At 32.9% G+C, this 20,940-nt stretch overlaps 1 protein-coding gene across 2 annotated transcripts in view; it reads left to right on the forward strand.

The window, feature by feature from the left end:
* The window catches only part of sprt (PDZ domain-containing protein sprite), a 48,049-nt gene that overhangs the window by 22,715 nt on the left and 4,394 nt on the right, over positions 1-20,940 (forward strand). For both annotated transcript variants that reach the window (XM_090105718.1, XM_090105719.1), the window contains exons 5-7: positions 7,848-7,969; positions 8,199-8,423; positions 8,555-8,707. In XM_090105718.1, the coding sequence (XP_089961844.1) occupies positions 7,848-7,969; positions 8,199-8,423; positions 8,555-8,707 (500 nt within the window). The remainder of the gene's footprint in view (positions 1-7,847; positions 7,970-8,198; positions 8,424-8,554; positions 8,708-20,940) is intronic.

Here is a 20,940-nt window from a genome sequence, read left to right on the forward strand (position 1 = left end):
CTAGATATTAGTTTTAATGGCTGTTGTCAGAAGCACATTATTAACATTATTATATATACGTTTATAATTACGAGATGGAGGCTCTCGATTTTTTGCACTTAAATAACATTCATAAATAACAAGATAATCAGGAATTAAATTACAAATTGCCATAAATGTGATTTCAAAGCAACGTCCGTTTGTCAATAACCATCAATACTGCTTCCATAAAAACTACGACTTAACGATTCAATGATCGAAATGCTTAAGAATTTACGCCATATAGCTTTAATTCTGAGGAATAAAAAGGAGGAATAGTTTAGCATTAGGCTGGATGGTGCGAGATCGATTAATAAATAGTAGCGCTATAGAGAGTTTTAAAAATATCTAAACACGTTTTACGTTTACGTATAAGAAGGATTAAATTAATATCCTGATATTGGTACCGAGCTGCCTGATTGCCTATTCCACGAGATTTAAGATCCTCATCGTCGTAACCCCACGTAAAGTTTCCAAATGACCGGGTATCTTATTTTTTGATGGTATGAATAAAAATGTAATTTATTTCATCACAGCTCACGGTTATAATGAAAATGGTATAAATGAGGTGTTTTTGTAGCTTTGCGCAGAGGGCGCAGTAGGATATGCGTTGTATAATTAATAATCTGGATTTAGTCTGCCTTGCGATCAGCAGTCGCCGGGTGCTACGCAGCCTAAGTTATGCTGATTCAATTACATTTAATAGTCCCTACGTTCATGGCATTTCGCTGAAGTGCTGACATGTAGCACCGGGGTAGTTGATGTATCCTATGTGGCCAGGCGACATACTCGCAGGCGGTTTGCGAATTATTGAACCTGCTGATGGAATCAAACGTTAGATAACGATTGATTTGTTTATGGTTCTTGATGATTTTAAACTATTGTCTCCGTTTGTTTTATGGTTGCAAATTATGAAAGGTAATTAATTAATGCTATTTATAGGTAATTATATAAGCTGTATTAAACTAAAATCATAAAATTTCGCCAAGAAAGCAGGATTTGAACTTAAACAATATTTTTTTTATAAAAAGGAACAAAGCTTTAAAATACAACAGGGTCGATCAACAGATTCGCTTATTCAAGGGATATAAATAAAATATTAGATACATAATATATAAAATATCATACTTTGTAAGGTTATTTGTATAGACATGAATAAAAACTAAATTTATAAAAAAACGTCCAACCGCAACTAACACCGACCTGTAAAAGCTGCAACCTACGTGTCCACAACTGCGATAATCTTGGATTCCTGCCAATAATTATGCATAATGCATGGCGATTACACCACTTCAAATCGTGTTAAATTATGATTATTTTATAATGACATATGAAAATAAAACCTACCTGCGCATTGCGACCGGTGCAACAAAATATAAAAGTAGAGACTAAGTTAAACAGCGTTAAGTAAAACACTATTGGCATTGGCACTACATGGCATCATGTAGACCTCCAGCTCTACACTAATACTAGCTAGCTAATATTAAGTTTAGAAACCAGTAGGTAACGCATATTTGCATATGTTCCCAAAAATATGTCTTTAACTCGTAACTTTTATTCAAAAAGTATACAAATAAGTGCCTAAACCTAACATATGAATTAAATATTCTAATGTTTTGTTAAATCACTATTAATCTGGTTGAAAGAAGTCTAGTTAGTTGGTTCGTTGTAAAATCTCTGATGAAACCAGCTTATAAACAAATAAAGCAATTTATGCAATCGATCAGTAAAAACAAATGATTGTTTGATAAATAACGCAATTGCGGAACTGTAGAAGAACAATAATTGTGGGAAAATTGAGATAAGCACATGACTTGGATGTTTCCTCGATGAATAGATACTGTCACTTGACTAAGTAGACAATTTATCTTATTGTAAAACATGTTACACAATACAGAATGCAGTAAAAAGCTGTATAATGCTACAATTAGAAAATGAATTATCATAAAGAAGATGAACAGCGGCGTTAGATATAGATACGATATTTTAAAGTCAAAACAAATGCAATGTGCAGCATCAAGAAACTATGAGAATTCGAATACATAGTAATTTTATAATCTTATAATAGATCAAATTCGAAGGGAATTCTAGATTGATTTATTAAATGGTAATTAAGGTCTAAAAGACCAATCAGCATATTAATTCTGTACTTTTAACTTAACATATATGTATTGATATCGATTCTTGGACAGTGATGAGTGGTATACAAGGGAACTAGTCAATTTATTTTAAATAATTAAATGTGTAGTGGGTGGTGCTTTGGCTTATGAATAAAATAGATTATAGGTCCTTCCTCTAGAAGGAATTAATGTACCTACTAGTAATGTAATATATGTATAGTGTAGCTAAAAATACAGCATTTATTAAGCCTAAGGAGAGCCTGCTGCAAATTCTGTTCATTTGGTCATATTTACAGTATATTTTCATATATTACTAACCACATAATATTACTAAATAGTATATACTACCAACATTTTACATATCTCTAAGGATTCACACACAACTCATTTGGTTGTAGAGCGAATGAAAAACAGGTTAGCTTCAAAGCACGAAAGTGCAGTCTGTTATTTAGCCAATTCAAGAAACATGCAAATTGCCGTTTGGGCGCAGGGGAGCATGTCGGGTTCGAGGTTCTACATCAAAGAGTTTTTATATTGTATTAATTTAAACGGTTAAGTTTCATCAAAATGAAGTGAATCTCGAGAATTATGATCATTAAATATTTTGTTATTAAAAGTTATAGATAAGGAAAAGACAGAACAACGTTTGCCGAGACAGCTAGTCTTAAAATAATGAATCCAAAAGCAAAATGTCCAAAATCCAATAAAGCGACTGTAACATCAGCCCCTGAGAAGGATGTAAATTAGGCTATATCTACGTAGGAGTCGTAAAAACAAAACTCTATTTATTCCGCCTTGTATGCGTGCTGTTTAAAAGTCTGAAGTTCAATATCACAAACATACATACGGAAATCTAAATATTCTATAATGTCGACTCGACTGGTCGTAGCTCGCTTCCTGGCTCCTGGCCACGCTTCGTTCCACACGACCGCTCTCATATGCCCAAGAAATTTAATAATCTACGCGCTTTAAATAACAGTGAAAAATAGCCTAGCCGTTAATCTTACCAATTTTTTATAATTAACTCTTCAAGGCACTTCAATTATAACATATTAGTTATTAGCTAAGTATTTATGTACGAGTAAAATACGATTTATGCTAAGGTTTTATTTAATTCGAATGTAATTAATGAACATACATGTTGTATATAATCACATTCGATTTGTTGAATCGTTTCAATATTTATAGTAAAGGTGGGTAAATGCTTAAGCTTATATTAATGTCACATCCTAATAGTATGCTAAGCGAAGATTTTATTCCGCTGGGAAAAGCTTCAAGTGTTTCAAAGATGGAAAAGATTTAAGATTTTCCATCGTTGATCTCAGTCACAACATGCTAATAAAAACAAAACACATGAGCATTATATCTAAAGTATAATTATTATAACTAAGCAATTAGCTTAGTGTTGTCCTTACTATTTTGTTTCGGAAAACTGATTTAAAATTGTACATATTATTCATAAAAGACTTTTTAACAAAGCGTTCTTCCTCCTCTAAGTTCAGCTTTACGTAAATCTTTTGATTAGGAAAAATTTGCATTTTTACTTAGTATTTTATTTGTTAATTACCCTTGCATATATATAACTCGAGCTAAATTATATTTTTTTATATAAATGAATAATTATTAACTAAAGATATTAGATAAGGCAAGTATAAGGACTTTGTCGATACCTAAAAGATCATAGAAGGTCATATTGTACATTCTGGGCAAAAGAGAGAAGGTTTCAGTATTTAAGTCTCACTTCCAATTACCATAAAATATCTTAGCATCACAAAATATCTTACTTCAGCATTCAAAAGCTTCGCTGGCTATTGGCGAGCGAGTTGAGCCCACTCAAACGATTTGTCACGTCCGCGTCGAAGCGCCCGGTGCGAGCAATAGTAAAAACGAGATACACCGGCTCTATAAATCCATTTTAATCTATCACGATTGTCGGTTATTACGGCTAGATCGGCTGCTGTGGGTGTACACACTGTCTGCCTCGCATGTGAACTGGTATTCCACACATCGAGGGGTAAAAGTAATAAAGAAGTTAATGTATGCGAATGAACCGTATTTACCGTAGATTTGAGAGAATTATGCTGAACTTAAGTGCTTGTTTTTATCTTAATTACATATGTTTATTAAAAAATTAGATAATTAAATGTTAATCAGTGTATTTAATGATAAAGACAATCAGTGTAACGCTTTCTTTTCTAAGGATTGATAATCGGTAACGCTTGTTTTTGCGATATGGCAAATTCTGAATTTACAGAATTTGAGTTTGAAGAAATAAGTTTTTGTTAGAGCTGTCATTTTCTGCGATAGGAGTTTTTTAAGTAAAAATACTGTGAATTCGAATTAATATAAAAATAAATGTACTTAGTTATAGAAGTAGTTACTTACTAAATAATATAAAAAATAAATAACAAACGTGCCGTAGTAGTTTAAATATAATTTTCTCTCTCGATTTAATAAAATATGATACGTAAATCGTACAGTGAGTAAAGTTCCCTATAAACATGGTATTTTTTCTCGTCATGATCGCGTGAACGATTTAATGAGAGAAATTTAACTCCATCCATCAACTCATGATTGTGTGAAATGACGACACTCTGTTACGTGTGATGTATGTGACAGGTCTATAGCTATCTAACTCTTTATCGTATAGGAGCTACCAACGTTGACAAGTGAGCATTTTAGTATAGTTGGTTCTTTGATATACTGTTCCTCTTGCTATTTCGGTTAGAGTCCGGGCTGTCTGGCTGGTCGCAGTGGTTGCGTTTTTTAGTGCGCATCTCTTCTGCACAGGATAATTTCCTTAATTTAAAGTCATTTTTTAACGCGTAATTTTTAATATTTTACCTTTAGATAGATCCATTAGACATAATTTTTTTATTGCAAGACGTTTTTTTCGTTGTTAAATAGGTGCCAGACGCAATTTTTTATTTCGTTTTTATAAAAAATTCAAATTATTTTAGAATGTCTGTAAATTTCGTATTATGTTCTTCAAACATAATATAATCTAAAATTAATTAGCCAGACGCTAATTCGATTGTTAAGTATTAAATAATGTGTATAAATAAAAAAAAGTAATGAAGCATGCAGCTCATCAGCTAGTGTATTTTAACTATGCGACAGGAAATAATTGCAAGAATACAATATTATTTACACTTGTTCTTATAAATAAAAGCTAAAATGAAAAAAAAATAAACATAAAAGTGAAAAATAAATTAAAGTTACCATACATTGAAAAGAATGGAATAAAAACTTTATCAATGAAGGTTAAACAATTACATTGTTAAATTTAAAAAGCCATCTTCATAATCATCATCATCATCATCTTTCCTCACACTGTCAGAATTATTTATGTTATCGTCTAAGGAATTGTTATTGTTTTCCAATATTCCATCATCTGTAAACAACTAGAAAGTTTGTTTCAATATTGATGTACACACATACACACACACAACACACACACACCACACCACACACGACACACACACGTGAACACACACACACTCGCATGTTTAAGTTTGTATTGAATTTAACTAAAGTAGTTAGCATGAATTTATATAGGTATACTAGCGGTCCGCCCCGGCTTCGCCCGTATGGTACCTACATGTATAAACTATCCTATCTCTCAAGTTGGATCGAACTGCACATGGTGTGCGAATTTTATTATAATCGGTTAAGTGGTTTAGGAGTCCATTGAGGACAAACATTATGACACGAGATTTATGTATATATATATTAAGAATTAAGATTAATGAATTAATATTGTTATCATCATCACTACATAGTATAAAACAAAGTCGCTTTCTCTGTCCCTATGTCTCTTTAAATCTTTGAAACTACGCAACGGATTTTGATGTGGTTTTTTTAAATAGATAGAGTGATTCAAGTGGGGGGTTTATATGTATAATAACATCCATTAAATAGTGGAGAAGTACTGTTATTTTTGAGGTTTCTAATGTGATTTCGTAAATAATTACATTTTTTCCACTTACAGTGCAAACGCAGGCACCCTACGAGTTTTATCAAAATAATGTACTAACTATAGTACACATTGAAAAGGTCTACAGAAAAGTCCGTGATGGTATATGTCTATCTCTTATGGATAACCCACAATAACTTTTTTTGTCATTTACTTTTTACGACAAATAATGGCTAATTTTCGAAGCGATTTTAACCAATACAGCATTAATCCTTAACCAATTAAAGACCTTGAATACATTGTTCATTTAATATAGATCTATATGGCCCTTTACACCGTATGATTTAAGTGAATATTTTCGAAGATATTACAGATTTAAAAATTGCGGGACGTAGCGTTTGCGGCGCAGCCGGCCGCCCGGCTATATATTTTATACCCGTGCGAAGCCGGAGCGGGCCGCTATGTTTTTATATTCAACGTTCACAGTTTTTCTGTAGTGTATTTAGTATCAGCATTGCACCTGTGCGAAGCCAGGGCCGGGCGGGTCGCTAGTTAATATTAGATATATATTAGAAAATTTAACTTGTATTGGCAACACTGTATTTTGTCTGTGGTTCTTTTTCTTCTTGTACGCGGTGTGTAATGTGTGGTATTAGGCAATGTGCTATTGGAAACAATATAAATAAGTTTATGTAATCGCTGTTTTCATTTAAACCCATAACTTAATAGTTAAGTAATAAAAAAATTGTTTTGTATAGAAGATTGTTGATGTACCCTAATAGTTTATTTTTTAGCCTAAGGAATAAAATGTACCAATGGAAGGTACTTGTTCCCACAACACAGGGAATCCTAGAGTAGGAACAATTCAATTTCTATGTATGTATCTTATATTTTCGAAAAAAAAAAGTTATTTTTTATTGTTATTTAATTTTCGCGGCCGACCCTTTCTATCTCTCTTGCACTTTAAACTATCTCTCCATATACACAATCATCAAATTGTTATACTTACCTACTTTCACTACGTTTTTATTTGTACGTATTTAATACTTAACAATCGAATTAGCGTCTGGCTAATTAATTTAAGATTATATTATGTTTGAAGAACATAATATGAAATTTACAGACATTCTAAAATAATTTGAATTTTTTATAAAAACGAAATAAAAAATTGCGTCTGGCACCTATTTAACAACGAAAAAAACGTCTTGCAATAAAAAAATTATGTCTAATGGATCTATCTAAAGGCAAAATATTAAAAATTACGCGTTAAAAAATGACTTTAAATTAAGGAAATTATCCTGTGCAGATGAGATGCGCACTAAAAAACGCAACCACTACGACCAGCCAGACAGCCCGGACTCTAACCGAAATAGCAAGAGGAACAGTATATCAAAAAACCAACTATACTAAAATGACTTTTTTTTTAACGTTAATAGCTCCCGTACCATTAATGGTACATCGACATCTTGATACCAACGGTAGTTAAATATTAACATTTTTATAGCGGGATTTAATTATTTTTATAAATTTACTATCGAATAAATTAAATTCAATCTTAGGTCGATAAAGAACAGTTGTAAATTGTAATCGTATAACATTTATCCTTCTTACTATACGTATATAGCCAGAATTATGTCTAAAATGGACATGACTACTTGTACTTTAAAATTATAGGCAATACACAGGCTTCTAATCTCTAACGTCTAAGTACCTACTTAACTATAAGTGTTTTGAACTAGTTTCTGTGTACCGTGTGTGTACCTGTGTTCTTCTAACGTTGAATATTTTTCCAGATGGCAAGCATAGAGGTGTCGTTGGGTGCATCGAGGCGGAAAAGCGCTGGCGCGCGCGACGCGGCCCGCGAGCTTGAAGCGCTGAAAGGGGCAATCGCAGACAAGGATACTTTGATACAAAAGTATGAGATCTAGAGCTTCACCCCATGTGTTCTCATCTATACACTTTTATAGCTTTTCACAAATTTTAACGCTCAATTTCTGTAAAAAAAAAAAAAGAATTTAACCCTGCAACCAACTCATAGAAATGAATTTGCATAAAATAGACCATTCGATTTATTATCCGACGCTGTATAAGTAGGAAATATTTATATTTGCAGCTTAGCATCGTAATTTTCCCATTTTTCACAGTTTAAAGAAGCAATTAAGCGCTTCACTCAGCGCAGCGCGTCTAGCAGCTCAAGCGGCTTCCCCAAAACCTGGCAGAGGCTCACGGGAGGAGAGTCCTGCAGCGCTGTCAGCGGATGAAAGGCGCGCGCTGGAAGAGCGGGCCACTGCGGTGCGCGCTGAATTGGACACTAGGCGCGCCAACATTCAGGAATTGAGGAGGAGACTAGAGAAGACGCATGTCACAGAGTAAGTACCATAAACCATTTCAACTTTTTTTTGCACTGCATCAGCACTGTAATTATTGTCGCAAACACAGATGTAATGTTGAGGAACATATTGGAAAATATTGATTTAAAATATATGTTTTATGTGTCCAGTAACATCGACACGCGTATCGAGCAAGCCGAGCTGCAGTACCAAGTGGGGCGGGAGGAACTGGAGCTGCTGACGCTGGGCGAGCAGGCGCGTGCGCTGGCGCTGCTCATCGAGCAGGCGGACGCGGCGCGCCACCAGCGGCTCACCCTGTACAGGTACCTTGTGTCCACGGCGTAAGGTCTATATTCGTGCACACCGGTGACATCGCGAGGAGCTGAAGCTGCTGACGTTGGATGAGGAACAATCTTAAGTCTAAATTTGATCAGCAGTGATTTTAAATAATGGACTACTTTGAAGGGTCTTAATTTGCAAAACATATCTTTATAGTTTATTCACAATACACATGCAAATGCAACGCAACGTAGGTACGTTGTGGTGTTTTTTTATTATTTCTAAGCCAAATGCAATTTAATAACCACTTCTACTCACGACCATATTCAAACACATACCTAAATGATACTATTTTCTATCATTACAACCTACACTCATATACGAAATAATTATAGAGCAATCGCGCAACTTACGTGAGAATCTATCAGAGTAATTATCTTACTTTTACATGAGATCGCATCTTCAGAAAACTATCAAACTCGTGTAAATTGGGACAAGCGCTTAATGGCTTATTTGGCAGTGTTGAGATTAATGATAACACCTTTTACAAATAGCTTTATGTAATAGGCTGAGTTCATACAAATTCATGTACACACGATCATTGCAACACAGAAGACTATCATGGTTTTATAATCAAGCATCAATCACATACCGAAACGTAGGACTAATCCTAAGTATTAATTATTTATCAATTGAAGGATTACAAACAAATAAATATTTTATTCGGCGAAGGTAGGTATGTTTTATGGAAGAAAATATTTTTACGCGTCAGGATTCAGGAATGATAAGTCTGAAAATATTTGCCACTGCTACAATGCCACTGTTTAAACTAAGTACTAAAAAATGCACTAATAAAATGCATATAAACTCTTAAGAAACATTTTTTTTTTAATTCCCAATTCCCATCTTGATGACCTTTGCAATATACATTATGCCTAGCTTACGTAAGAAATTGAATAAGTTTATTTCGCGATAGTTTCGACACGACCCATCCATTGTGCGAGGGGTGGAGCGATTTGAAATCGTACGTTTCTATGCTAATGTTCCGGATTATCTTGAGAAAATCTTCACGATGCAGGTCACCACATCAATAGTGGAAAGTCGAAACGTATCAATTTGTTCAGTTACAACTAACGCCGGGATTGTTCAGCATTTCCGTGCTGGTAACAATGGAACATGATTACAGGTTGTGGTAATTGCAATCATGATGAATGTATGATCTAGTTGACCCAGGTCGGGGGTTATACATTGAAATTGCTAATTCATTTAATTGTTTAATTTTGCTTTTTTCGTGACTCTATCGAACTTTAATAAAAATCGCTACACGTTTCAGTGTTACACAAAAAAGTTTCAATGCCTATGGGTTTTGTTATCATAACATTTATTAATTATGAATTTCAAGAACTTAATTATCAATTAAAAATTATTCATTTAACTCATACGAATCAAAAGCAGTATGTTATTAGTAAAGTAAAATATCGATGCATGCCCACCACATTAGATAATAAATAGTACCTTGAAACTATAACAGAACCTTGCGGGAGCCTCAGATATCGCTGATTTGAAAGAAAATTCACGACCCACGCGCTACGGCAGCAATCGATCAGTATACTAATTGTAATAGCAACTTTATTCACAATCATATTTTTTCCCTTGAACAATAACCTAATGAGAATTAATTCCAATCATGCGATTTTACGTTGGAAATATTACTACGCTAAATGAATTTTACACTTTTTTGCTCTACTGTTTTGTAATCGTGAATTAATGCCATATCTGTAGGTAGGTACTAGTACATACTATGTATATAGTTTCATATAACAAATTATTATCTGTGTTATATACATTCACATTATTGACGAAATATTTGTTATTTATTGTGAATACCTACTCAGAGTTTATTTCCCAAGATCAGTTGTGCACAAAAACATAGAGCTGGTAGGATATGACTTCTTATCACGAGTGATGATGGATGTGAGAAGATTCGTTAACAATGCTCACTACATTACACTGGGACAGTTACTTTTTGTCGTCCGATTGTTTTGGTATAAATACTAAGTAGATTATGAAGTCATAGAGAATGAGTTTAAAAAAATTGATGTAGAGAAATTTTTAAATACTTATACAAGTTGTATTTTTCCAGAAAAGCCGGTAATTAAGTAAAAAACAAACTCAAAATGATATACCCCGTTAATATTTACTCGGATCATATATATCAATAATTGTTAAAGAATCGATTTTAATTAACCAATTTGTTATGAATAAAAATATCCTCAACGAATATGAACTTATTGGCATATTCTTAGATTTTACAATGCTACTTGATTCAAATGAGAAGCTCTTTAAACTTGTGAAGTCTAAAATACTGACAAACTACAAGTGCTACAAGTAAGGTCGGTGGTTAGTCCCACGCTCTCCCTTGATGGATAACCGCGAGTCATTAACACTAATTACTCTTAAGCGATGCTAATACCGCACTAAGACAAATTACTTTTCGATGCCTCCTAAGTATAATGAGTCAACTGACATTTTAGTAATTTTACAGGAGAGTGATTTGAAGGCAAATCGTTTATATTTTAATGAAATCAAATTAATTCGAAACAAAGTAAATGTTTTTTTAATAAAAATTGTAAGCCCTTCCTTTGGTATAAAATGATTTTGCTGATTTTTGTTTTTAAATGGCTTTTTTTGTAGATGGCTGGGTATACGCCGGCGGGACTCAATAGTGAAATGGTTTAACTACCAGTTATATTTATGTACGTTGTTCATCAAAATCTATCGTTAACACCAAAATCACATGAAATAATGATTGTCATTTTATTAATTTAATTTTACTTTTGTTTGTTTTCGGGTTTGTTTATCCCAATAAATAATAAAATGCTGAAATTATGTCACTTGACTCATTATACTAGGAAAGTAATTAGCAAAGTTAACATTTGAAACCTCAACGTATACTGGACCAATGTAATTTACTGAGGTTTATTTTTAGGAATCTTTTTTTGTAATACCTTTCGATGTGTGGGATTAATAAAAGCTAGGAAGAAGAACATGAATAAGAAACCAATAACAACTCATTTTGAAGAATCACAATGTATTTTTAGCCATAATTAAGTAGGAATATCTTTTAACATAATAGCTTTACTAAACGCTACAACGTGAACAAATCGCTATTAAAAAATATCTATTGGTAACTTACGTTTAACAATAATGAAAATTATAGAAATTAATAACGTAGTAATCCAGACATTTCTAGTGCTTAACAAATTAAAAATCAGTCGTTAGATCCATTAGAATTAACAATGTTCCATCATCAAAGAGAAATAAATTAATAACGTAACAGTCTAAGGCATTTCTAATACTCAAAAATATCAATTTTAACAAATTATAGTCATATATTATCTATAATCATAAGTCAGAATCGCTGTCGTTAGCTGCATTAGAGTTCGTTGAAATCAAATTATTATAAAATAAATGATACTCTTTAGGAATTACCAGTGTCTTACAAAGATCCATCAAATCTTTGTGCTTATTTTGGTCAACAGGAATGGGTATCTGATAAGCTAAAGAAATATTATTATCTACGTCAATATTTAACTCTTTTCTATTTCGTGTAGCTTTTGATATCTTTACACAATCTATCTACTTGTAACAACATCTTGGTATCTCGTTTTACAAAACAGCCTATATGGATAATCCGCTTAAACTAGTTCTTCTGTTACTTTATTCCAAGGCATTTTTGATCCATCATTGGTAGTTGTCCAGTTGTTTATAAGTTATAGCTTTGATTTAAAGTGAGTGAGACACTTTAGTAACTTTGTATGGCTTTTCATCGGATTTGGCAGAACTAAAAGCTGTAGCTGTCTTTCATCTGTCTTTCAATTATAGCGTGCATACTGTCGCCTTCATTTGGACCCACTAATAGAAAGCTATGACTAATATATAACAAACTTTGAACTAGCTAGTTCAAAGTTTGTTATAGATATATTATACATATTATAGTCTGTCCACTATAAGAATTGCTTTTTGACAGCTCGACGGGTGATACCAGAAGTGATGTTCAAAAGATTATCGATTGTGATACCATTTCAATTATAAATACAAAATATTATCATAAATCGAATCAGGTACGTAAATAATAATTACAACGTAAACGTACTAATAAGATATGTAATAATAAGACCACATATCTATGCATTGTATGTTAAAACTAAACTAAACTAATATTTTATTATTTATTGGTTTCTATCTTACAATTTGGTTGTCTTTACGTTTAAATTATATAACATAATAGAAGAGTTTTTCTGTATCGGATATATTTTACAGAGTATTTCTATCGATTATTTTAATCTATCGACCCATCATTGAATAATTCTGTGTAGGCATCACTAAGTGGGCGGGACCTGTCCATGAAGTACGATAATTATTTGTATGACATTTTAACATAGACAATACAATTATACATAGGCGTGAAGCTGTCAAAAAGCAAATAATATAATGGACAGAGTATATAATACATTAAGAATATAATTCTGTTTCTATTTTGGCCTCCACAGTTGTCTGACCTGAACCGGTAATCTTTGACACCATTACCCACCGTGTCTTCTATAAACTTGAAAACACAGCTGGAAATTTCATTAGCGCCTCTCTTTGCTGTCTGTTGTCATAAAAAACAATAACCATAATATCATTCATTCATGTCATCAATCATCATAATATCATCGATTCCTGTGTAAATTTTTAAAATTTTCGCGCCCTGTTTGACTGCATTCTGTTAATATTATTAATTTAACATGTTAAAGAACAATTATTATCTAAAATGGCGTACTTACTTGCCGCCATTCATAGTCTACTGAGCCGATATAAACTTGTATATCGATACAAGTTTATTGTGTACCCCCTCACGCCCCGCGTACACTGGTACAATGTCATTTAGATCAGTTTACGATGTACGATTTTAACTGATGTTGAAATTGATTTAGTATACGTGAAATTATCTCGGTAATTATTGTACTTTTTTAATTTTTTTTAACACGAACGTTTAGATCACGATTTATCATGTTCGTTTTTATAAAAATATGAAAATACCTAAATTTGTTAGTTGACTCAGTATACTTAGGAGGCATCGTTTTGATTCCCGCCCAGACGAACGACTTTTGAGTGTATCTCATGGACCTATTTGTATTTATACATATGTAGGTAGATTCTTTGTTGTTAATTGACGAAGAAAATGATAGTGAGGTAACCGGCATGTCCAAAAACAAAGCGAAAATAACGACTTGCTAATCCGCACGCGACCGACCCAAACATTCAATTGTGACCCTCCGAAACAGGTACGCTAGTAATACGATGATAATTAGGAAAAATATTATTGAGCCATATTATTATTAGTAGGAACTATGTTATTTTTCGAAAATATATGATCACAAAAATTGTATAAAAATACAATTAATTCATACATAAAGTAATTTAATTTACGTATTGTATTTTGACTCTATGCTAAGGAAGGTAATAAAGAGTTCTTTCTCTATATTAGGTAGAGACTTTTCTTTGCCATGCTTAAATCCTAGTCGAAGGTATAAAGTTAAACCGATTCTTTTGTGTATGTTCCTAATAAAGGTAAGTAATTTACTTTGGATTTGTGTCTGCTTCGCTGCACTCACGTTTCCCGAACGCTGGCGTGGGAATCGAGGAGCGATGCTCTGTTTGAAATCCTCATGAATTTAAAAGAAGTTATGGTGGTTGTGATCTGATAATTCCTACTCATGATCATAAATCGACAGGTTTATTTTCTATGAGTGTCTATGTAAGTTGAATGGCCTAATCAAAAGAATACAATAGCGTAGGTTTAAATTTGATAAATATGCAAATTAATTATAGGATGATGTAACAATATCTTAAGCCAATTTTATCCATTTACCACGAATATTATATGAACAAACCAATAGATAAATCATTAATACAAACACTTCCATACAGACAATCAATTATATCCTTACTACACAATACTTAATTAATACAGGTTTATTTGCGTTTCTACCTTGTTATTAGCAGGATCGAAGAGCATTGTGCAGGAAGGCCGTGGGCGGCACGAAGCTGCGCTCGTAGGATGCTCGATTTGCTATGTACTATAATTGCATGTAACGTCGATTCATTATCGTAAATTTATTGTGTTGTGAAATACTTGATTAATACTGCTGGATATGTAATCATTTCTAATGGATAACATGCGTTATACTTCGCGGATATTTTGTTCATTTTCATAATCCAAATGCACTTTACATACAGTTAGAATAATGAGATAGACATTTCTTACATCGGCACATTTTCTTGTTGTCTTAAATCTTAATTATTCACCTACTTACGAAAAAAATGCTGTTTTTTATATAATCCTGCACATACCATACCATACCATATAGAGATAAAAAATGAGATTGAACTTTGTCCTAAATATAAATCTACCTATTTCATAATAATTTAATAGGTTCAAAAATCTTTACATTCCCAAAAAACTGGTTTAAATGAGTTTCACACATTAATACAAGAGCATTGTATTGAAGAGTTCATGTCACGGATATACCTAACTCGAATATAATAACATAATACGATCATGATTCATGTCTTACGAAATAGCCTCCGAGCCTTTAATTGAGATCAACATGCAACGAAGACATTATCTTCATTGCATGACGATGATATTTATTAAATAACTAGCGGTCCGCCCCGGCTTCGCCCGTGGTACATATTTACGTTTTCTCTACATAAGAACCATCCTCGTACTTCAAGGAATATAATAAAAAAAGAATTATCGAAATCGGTTCAGCCGTTCTCAAGTTATGCGCTTACTAACACATTTTGGGATTCATTTTTATATTATAGATTTATTTTATACTACTGTTATTTCTACATAATTTTTCCCTGTAGCACACCCCGGACACTCCATACAAAATGATCGTTTTGACAGTCACACTGTAGAGACTGCAAATGTGTGTGTTAACGCTTTATGGTTGGCACATTTGTGACTAGCGTAAAAAAAATTCGCGTTTTTCTGATGAAATACATCCGTAAACAGCACAATATCTAACCATTTTCTACGAAAAACGATAATCACAAATCCAAAATAATAAAATTACTTTAAGGACGCTGTCACAAATCTGCGTTACTCAAATTTAGGTATCTAACGACGTAACTTTGTTCGCGGCAATACCACGCTCACGTAAACATAGCGCATTCCATTTTATAGACCATCTTCATACTTGATATTATTTTTAATTTTTGATATTATGTATTTTTATTGAAATTGATTCCAGAAGATTACTAGGAACTTTAAAAATTCATTTTGTTACTTTTATTAGTAGGTACGATCCTAATAAGTATGTTAGTATATTCAAACAACTTAAAAAAGTGTGACTATTTTACATCATTATTTCATTGAATAATAATCTATGAATTGTATACAATATAAAAGCTTTTTAAGAAATGTAGAATTATTATCATACATATATGATGTTACCGGCACTTTATTAAATCCGGCATTGTATACAATTCTTAGTAAATGTATGTTATTCCGAAAAATAGTCGGAATGAAATAAATTATAGGTATTCGTCACATAACACATTACCTAGGATACTCTTAAATCTGAACTTTTCCTACGTAGCAAACACATTTGCAAGTGTGGGTAGTTTTTGGGGTAGCTATTAACCAATATGAGGTCAAAACTAAAATCCAAGATGGCGCCGACGAAAATTTTACATCTTTTCGTCATGGGTGTCATTTTCAAGGTTTTGGAGTAGCTCTTAACAAATATGAGGTCAAAACTAAAATCCAAGATGGCGCCGACGAAAATTTGACTTTTTTCGTGATGGGTGTCATTTTCATGGTTTTTGGGGTAGCTATTAACGAATATGAGGTTAAAACCAAAATCCAAGATGGCGCTGACGAAAATTTGACTTTTTTCGTGATGGGTGTCATTTTCATGGTTTTTGGGGTAGCTATTAACGAATATGAGGTTAAAACCAAAATCCAAGATGGCGCCGACGAAAATTTGACATCTTTTCGTCATAGGTGTAATTTTCTTAATAATAAAGAAGTAAACTAAAAAAAAAAATAACAGATTTTCGTCGGCGCCATCTTGGATTTTATTTTTGACCTCATATTGGTAAATAGCTACCCCAAAAACCATGAAAATGACACCCATGACGAAAAGATGTAAAATTTTCGTCGGCGCCATCTTGGATTTTATTTTTGACCTCATATTGGTTAATAGCTACCCCAAAAACCATGAAAATGACACCCATGACGAAAAGATGTCAAATTTTCACCGGCGCCATCTTGGATTTTAGTTCTGACCTCATATTGCGTAATATCCACCCCAAAAATCATGAAAATGACACCCATCACGGAAAGATGTAAAATTTTCGTCGGCGCCATCTTGGATTTTATTTTTGACCTCATATTGGTTAATAGCTACCCCAAAAACCATGAAAATGACACCCATGACGAAAAGATGTAAAATTTTCGTCGGCGCCATCTTGGATTTTAGTTTTGACCTCATATTAGTTAATAGCTACCCCAAAAACCATGAAAATGACACCCATGATGAAAAGATGTAAAATTTTCGTCGGCGCCATCTTGGATTTTATTTTTGACCTCATATTGGTTAATAGCTACCCCAAAAACCATGAAAATGACACCCATGACGAAAAGATGGCAAATTTTCGTCGGCGCCATTTTGGATTTAAGTTTTGTCAAATTGCTTTACCCCACCAATCCGTTCAACAACCCATAAAAAAGAGGATCTCAGTCAACATAATTTTTAAAACATAATTTTAAATTACAAATAACTGGAATATGAAACTTATACAGTTTACTCTTATAAAGTATCAAATATTTCAAATCACGAAAACGACAGTATACGCACAATAATCTTTTTCTAATTCGTTTTTATTTTTGGGACGAGGAGCGATACACCCGTCCTTCCAAGAGCGCTTCTGAGCGCGGTCTGACGACCCGCGAGAGCAAAATGTATGAAGAAATCGACAAGTATTTTTAATTTAGCTTATAATTGAAATAAAATTTTGATTTAGATACAAAAAAATTATCACAATCTATAAAGGACTATATATCCCTCAATAATTTATAGGTAAGAAGATAGATTAGGCTTTTAATTTTCTTAAAAGTGTACCGGTTTAGACCCCATTTTTTTGCATTTTATGCGATCATTGTGCTGGGAAAATCGTATTTCAGTGACAATTTTGTATGACGTCGTACAATTTTTATAAGATGATCGTAGAACTGAATATATTATCTTTAAATTAAGATATTACTTTGTTCTCACGTGTAAGTGCTTTGAGTTAAAATTGTACCGTAAAATAGCGGTTTTTGTTAAAAAACTGTTATAGCACCCTTAAGTCAATTTGATTAATGTTGTCAATCTTCGTTGCCTATCGTCCTTGTAGAAAAATGCGGACCATTTTATGTCTGATCGTGCGGGGTGAGGTAAGTGTTTAATTTTGGCGGGAGGCGGAGAGTGTCCGTTCTGTAGCGTTTAGCTACTATTATGTATTCTGTGCCTGTAGTACTAGTGGAGCGCCGTAAGGTTTATACCTCGGAATCCAGGGCCAGTCAATGAATATTAATATAAACCTTGAAAATATGTTTTTAATAGTATATAGAAAAATGTTAAAAAAAAATTTTTTCGCGCTCTCAATTTTTTAAAAATTATTATAAACAATTATTAATTTTTTGGAGTTTTCATTGATTTATATTAGTCAAAAGTCATATTTTAAAAAGAACAACTATTACAAACCTGAAAACTTGATCTTGGATCTTTAGGGACTGCAGATATACCGATGAAGGTCGGGTTGGAGACTATTCTCCAACCTCCAAAAGAGGGGATAACAGCAGCTGTTCGGTATTGTTCATGGCGGGCAACTTGCTAGACATAATACGTAGCTGTTGTTTTCGTTCCGAAAAATATTTATTTCAGATTTTTGTTTATTAAAAATTAATGTTTATATTATTGTGCAGTGAGTGTGATAAAAGTTAATTACTGAACTTTACTGAGTTTTAAAAACTTTGAAAATAGTGGCATAAATTGTAAGTAGGTATTTGTTTTTCATTTATATTACATGCTTTTGAAAACAGTTATGAATATTTTGTAATAAATCGATGTTAAAAGTTAGAATATAATAGTAGAATTTAATAATATAAATCATTAAGTAAAAGTTAGTTATTAATATTACTAATATTTGTTGTTGCAGCCACGTGTCGCAATGGGTGAACCATCCTCATGATGAAGACATCTAGTTCTGAATTAAGCTCTGAACTAGGAGATATTATAAAAGTCACTAGAGGCATATCATCATTAAAAGCTGCATCTGCGGAAAGAGGGGATGGACTTTCTCAGTACCTATATAAATACTCGCGACTTTGTCTACGTGCATTCGGTATGCAGACAAAAATATATTAATAAAGGATGCATTAATTCTTATTTAAAAAAAAGAACACCACATCGATCTGCATGCTCTCCACCTAAAAAAAAGCTTCGAACAGCTACTTCAATTGATTTTGATTGGAAAACTAGGTGCTTCTTTTGTGAAAAAGAAGCGGATGAAATGAAGGAAAGAAGGAAGTCCAAGTCGTCAAGACAACAAATCAGCTACGTCACTAGTATACTGATTTCAAGAAAAGTATTGTAAGTTTGATATGTGAAGACAAAAGTGAATATTGTCGCAATATTCATAAAAGAATTGTAGGCGTGTTAGATTTAGTAGTTCAGGGTGCTAAATATCACGCGGATTGTTACATGCGTTTAAAAACAACGCTAAAACAGACTCAGAGGGAGAAAAATCACTAGCACTAATCCTTCACCTACAATCTATATCAACGAGATCCGTGAACGAGATCGACGACGACGACAATAATGTACAATGATGTAACAATGTGTATAGTTAATGATAAATTTTTTTTGTAACTTATTTTTTACGATAATCTAATAAATTAACATTGAAGTTACTCTGCACATATAATTTATTACAAATAAAATTAAATTTTTCACTATAAACACTTTTTCCCCCTTCCGCCTCTCATTTTTCAGTAAATTGTTGTTAAAAATTCTTGTGTATCGAGATCGGTCAATTTTTTTTTTTTTAACTTTTTTATTTGAGGTTTTAATAATGCAGTCTCATACTTGATATACAGATTCATTGACTGGCCCTGGGTTCCGAGGTTTGACCATTCTTATGCCTTACGACACTCTACTATACACGCCTTACGCATAATCTCCGATCCGAACCGGTGATATCTTATTGACATACCATTAATAATTATTTATAGTTTAACGATTAAAGAGTCATTTTTAACCCTGATTTAATGAAATAATGTTTGATATTGACTTTATTATAATAGTAAGTACTAATTTGAGAGCTTTCCTCTGCTTTCTTTTTATAAGGCAATAAAAAAGAAAATTACCTATTTCGATCAAAACTTTTCTTGGAATCATAATCTAATCTGGCTCTACTACTACTATAATTTAAACTATTTCAAGTAAAACTTCAGCGGAATGTCCAAGGGAACCTATTAAAATAATAATCTATATCTGGTTATGTCCGCGGGGTCAGTGTCCCGGCCCTCTGCCCCGGCCGTGACTTGGGGGCAATAAATATGGCCTTTAGACACGACGCTGTGCCCTATCGGTACAAGCTCATCTCACGGCTAGGGCTGCTGCATGATCTATTTGTTCAAGTTCATAGTTTTTTGCAATTTAATTTAGACAGACTTTGAAAACACATCCTACTAACTCAGAACTTTACGCAAAACTACTAATCGAATTTTGAAGACATTCGGCAATGATGTATCATTTGTACTAGAATATTATATAACTAAGCTATAAAAATACTATCTTTTTCCCGCAGGTTCATCTGTATATAAAATCGTGCGGTTCAGCTAGTAACTAAAAATCAATTTGGTATAAGTTCTTACGCATAACCCTAACTCTCACAATTTTATTTAATGCCATAGCAATGTATGCATGCACGATATAATATGAAACCAGAAATAGTTACCTATTACTTATTAGATAGTGGAAATCTTTGATTGAAGACCCTAGTAGTGTCTGCATATTATCATGTTCAATATAATATCTATCGAAACACGGAGATAACTTATGATGCTTGTCAAGATCTAACCAGAAAAGGAATATGCGTATATGGTCACAGTAAAAACTGATATAAATACTTACCTTATTTAAAACTAGCTTCCGCCCGCGACTCCGTGCGC

The sequence above is a fragment of the Colias eurytheme genome, chromosome 9 (assembly GCF_061535395.1).
Source record: "Colias eurytheme isolate Ceu_HAF_F1 chromosome 9, ilColEury1 Martin Lab GWU primary, whole genome shotgun sequence".
NCBI classification, from domain to species: domain Eukaryota; kingdom Metazoa; phylum Arthropoda; class Insecta; order Lepidoptera; family Pieridae; genus Colias; species Colias eurytheme.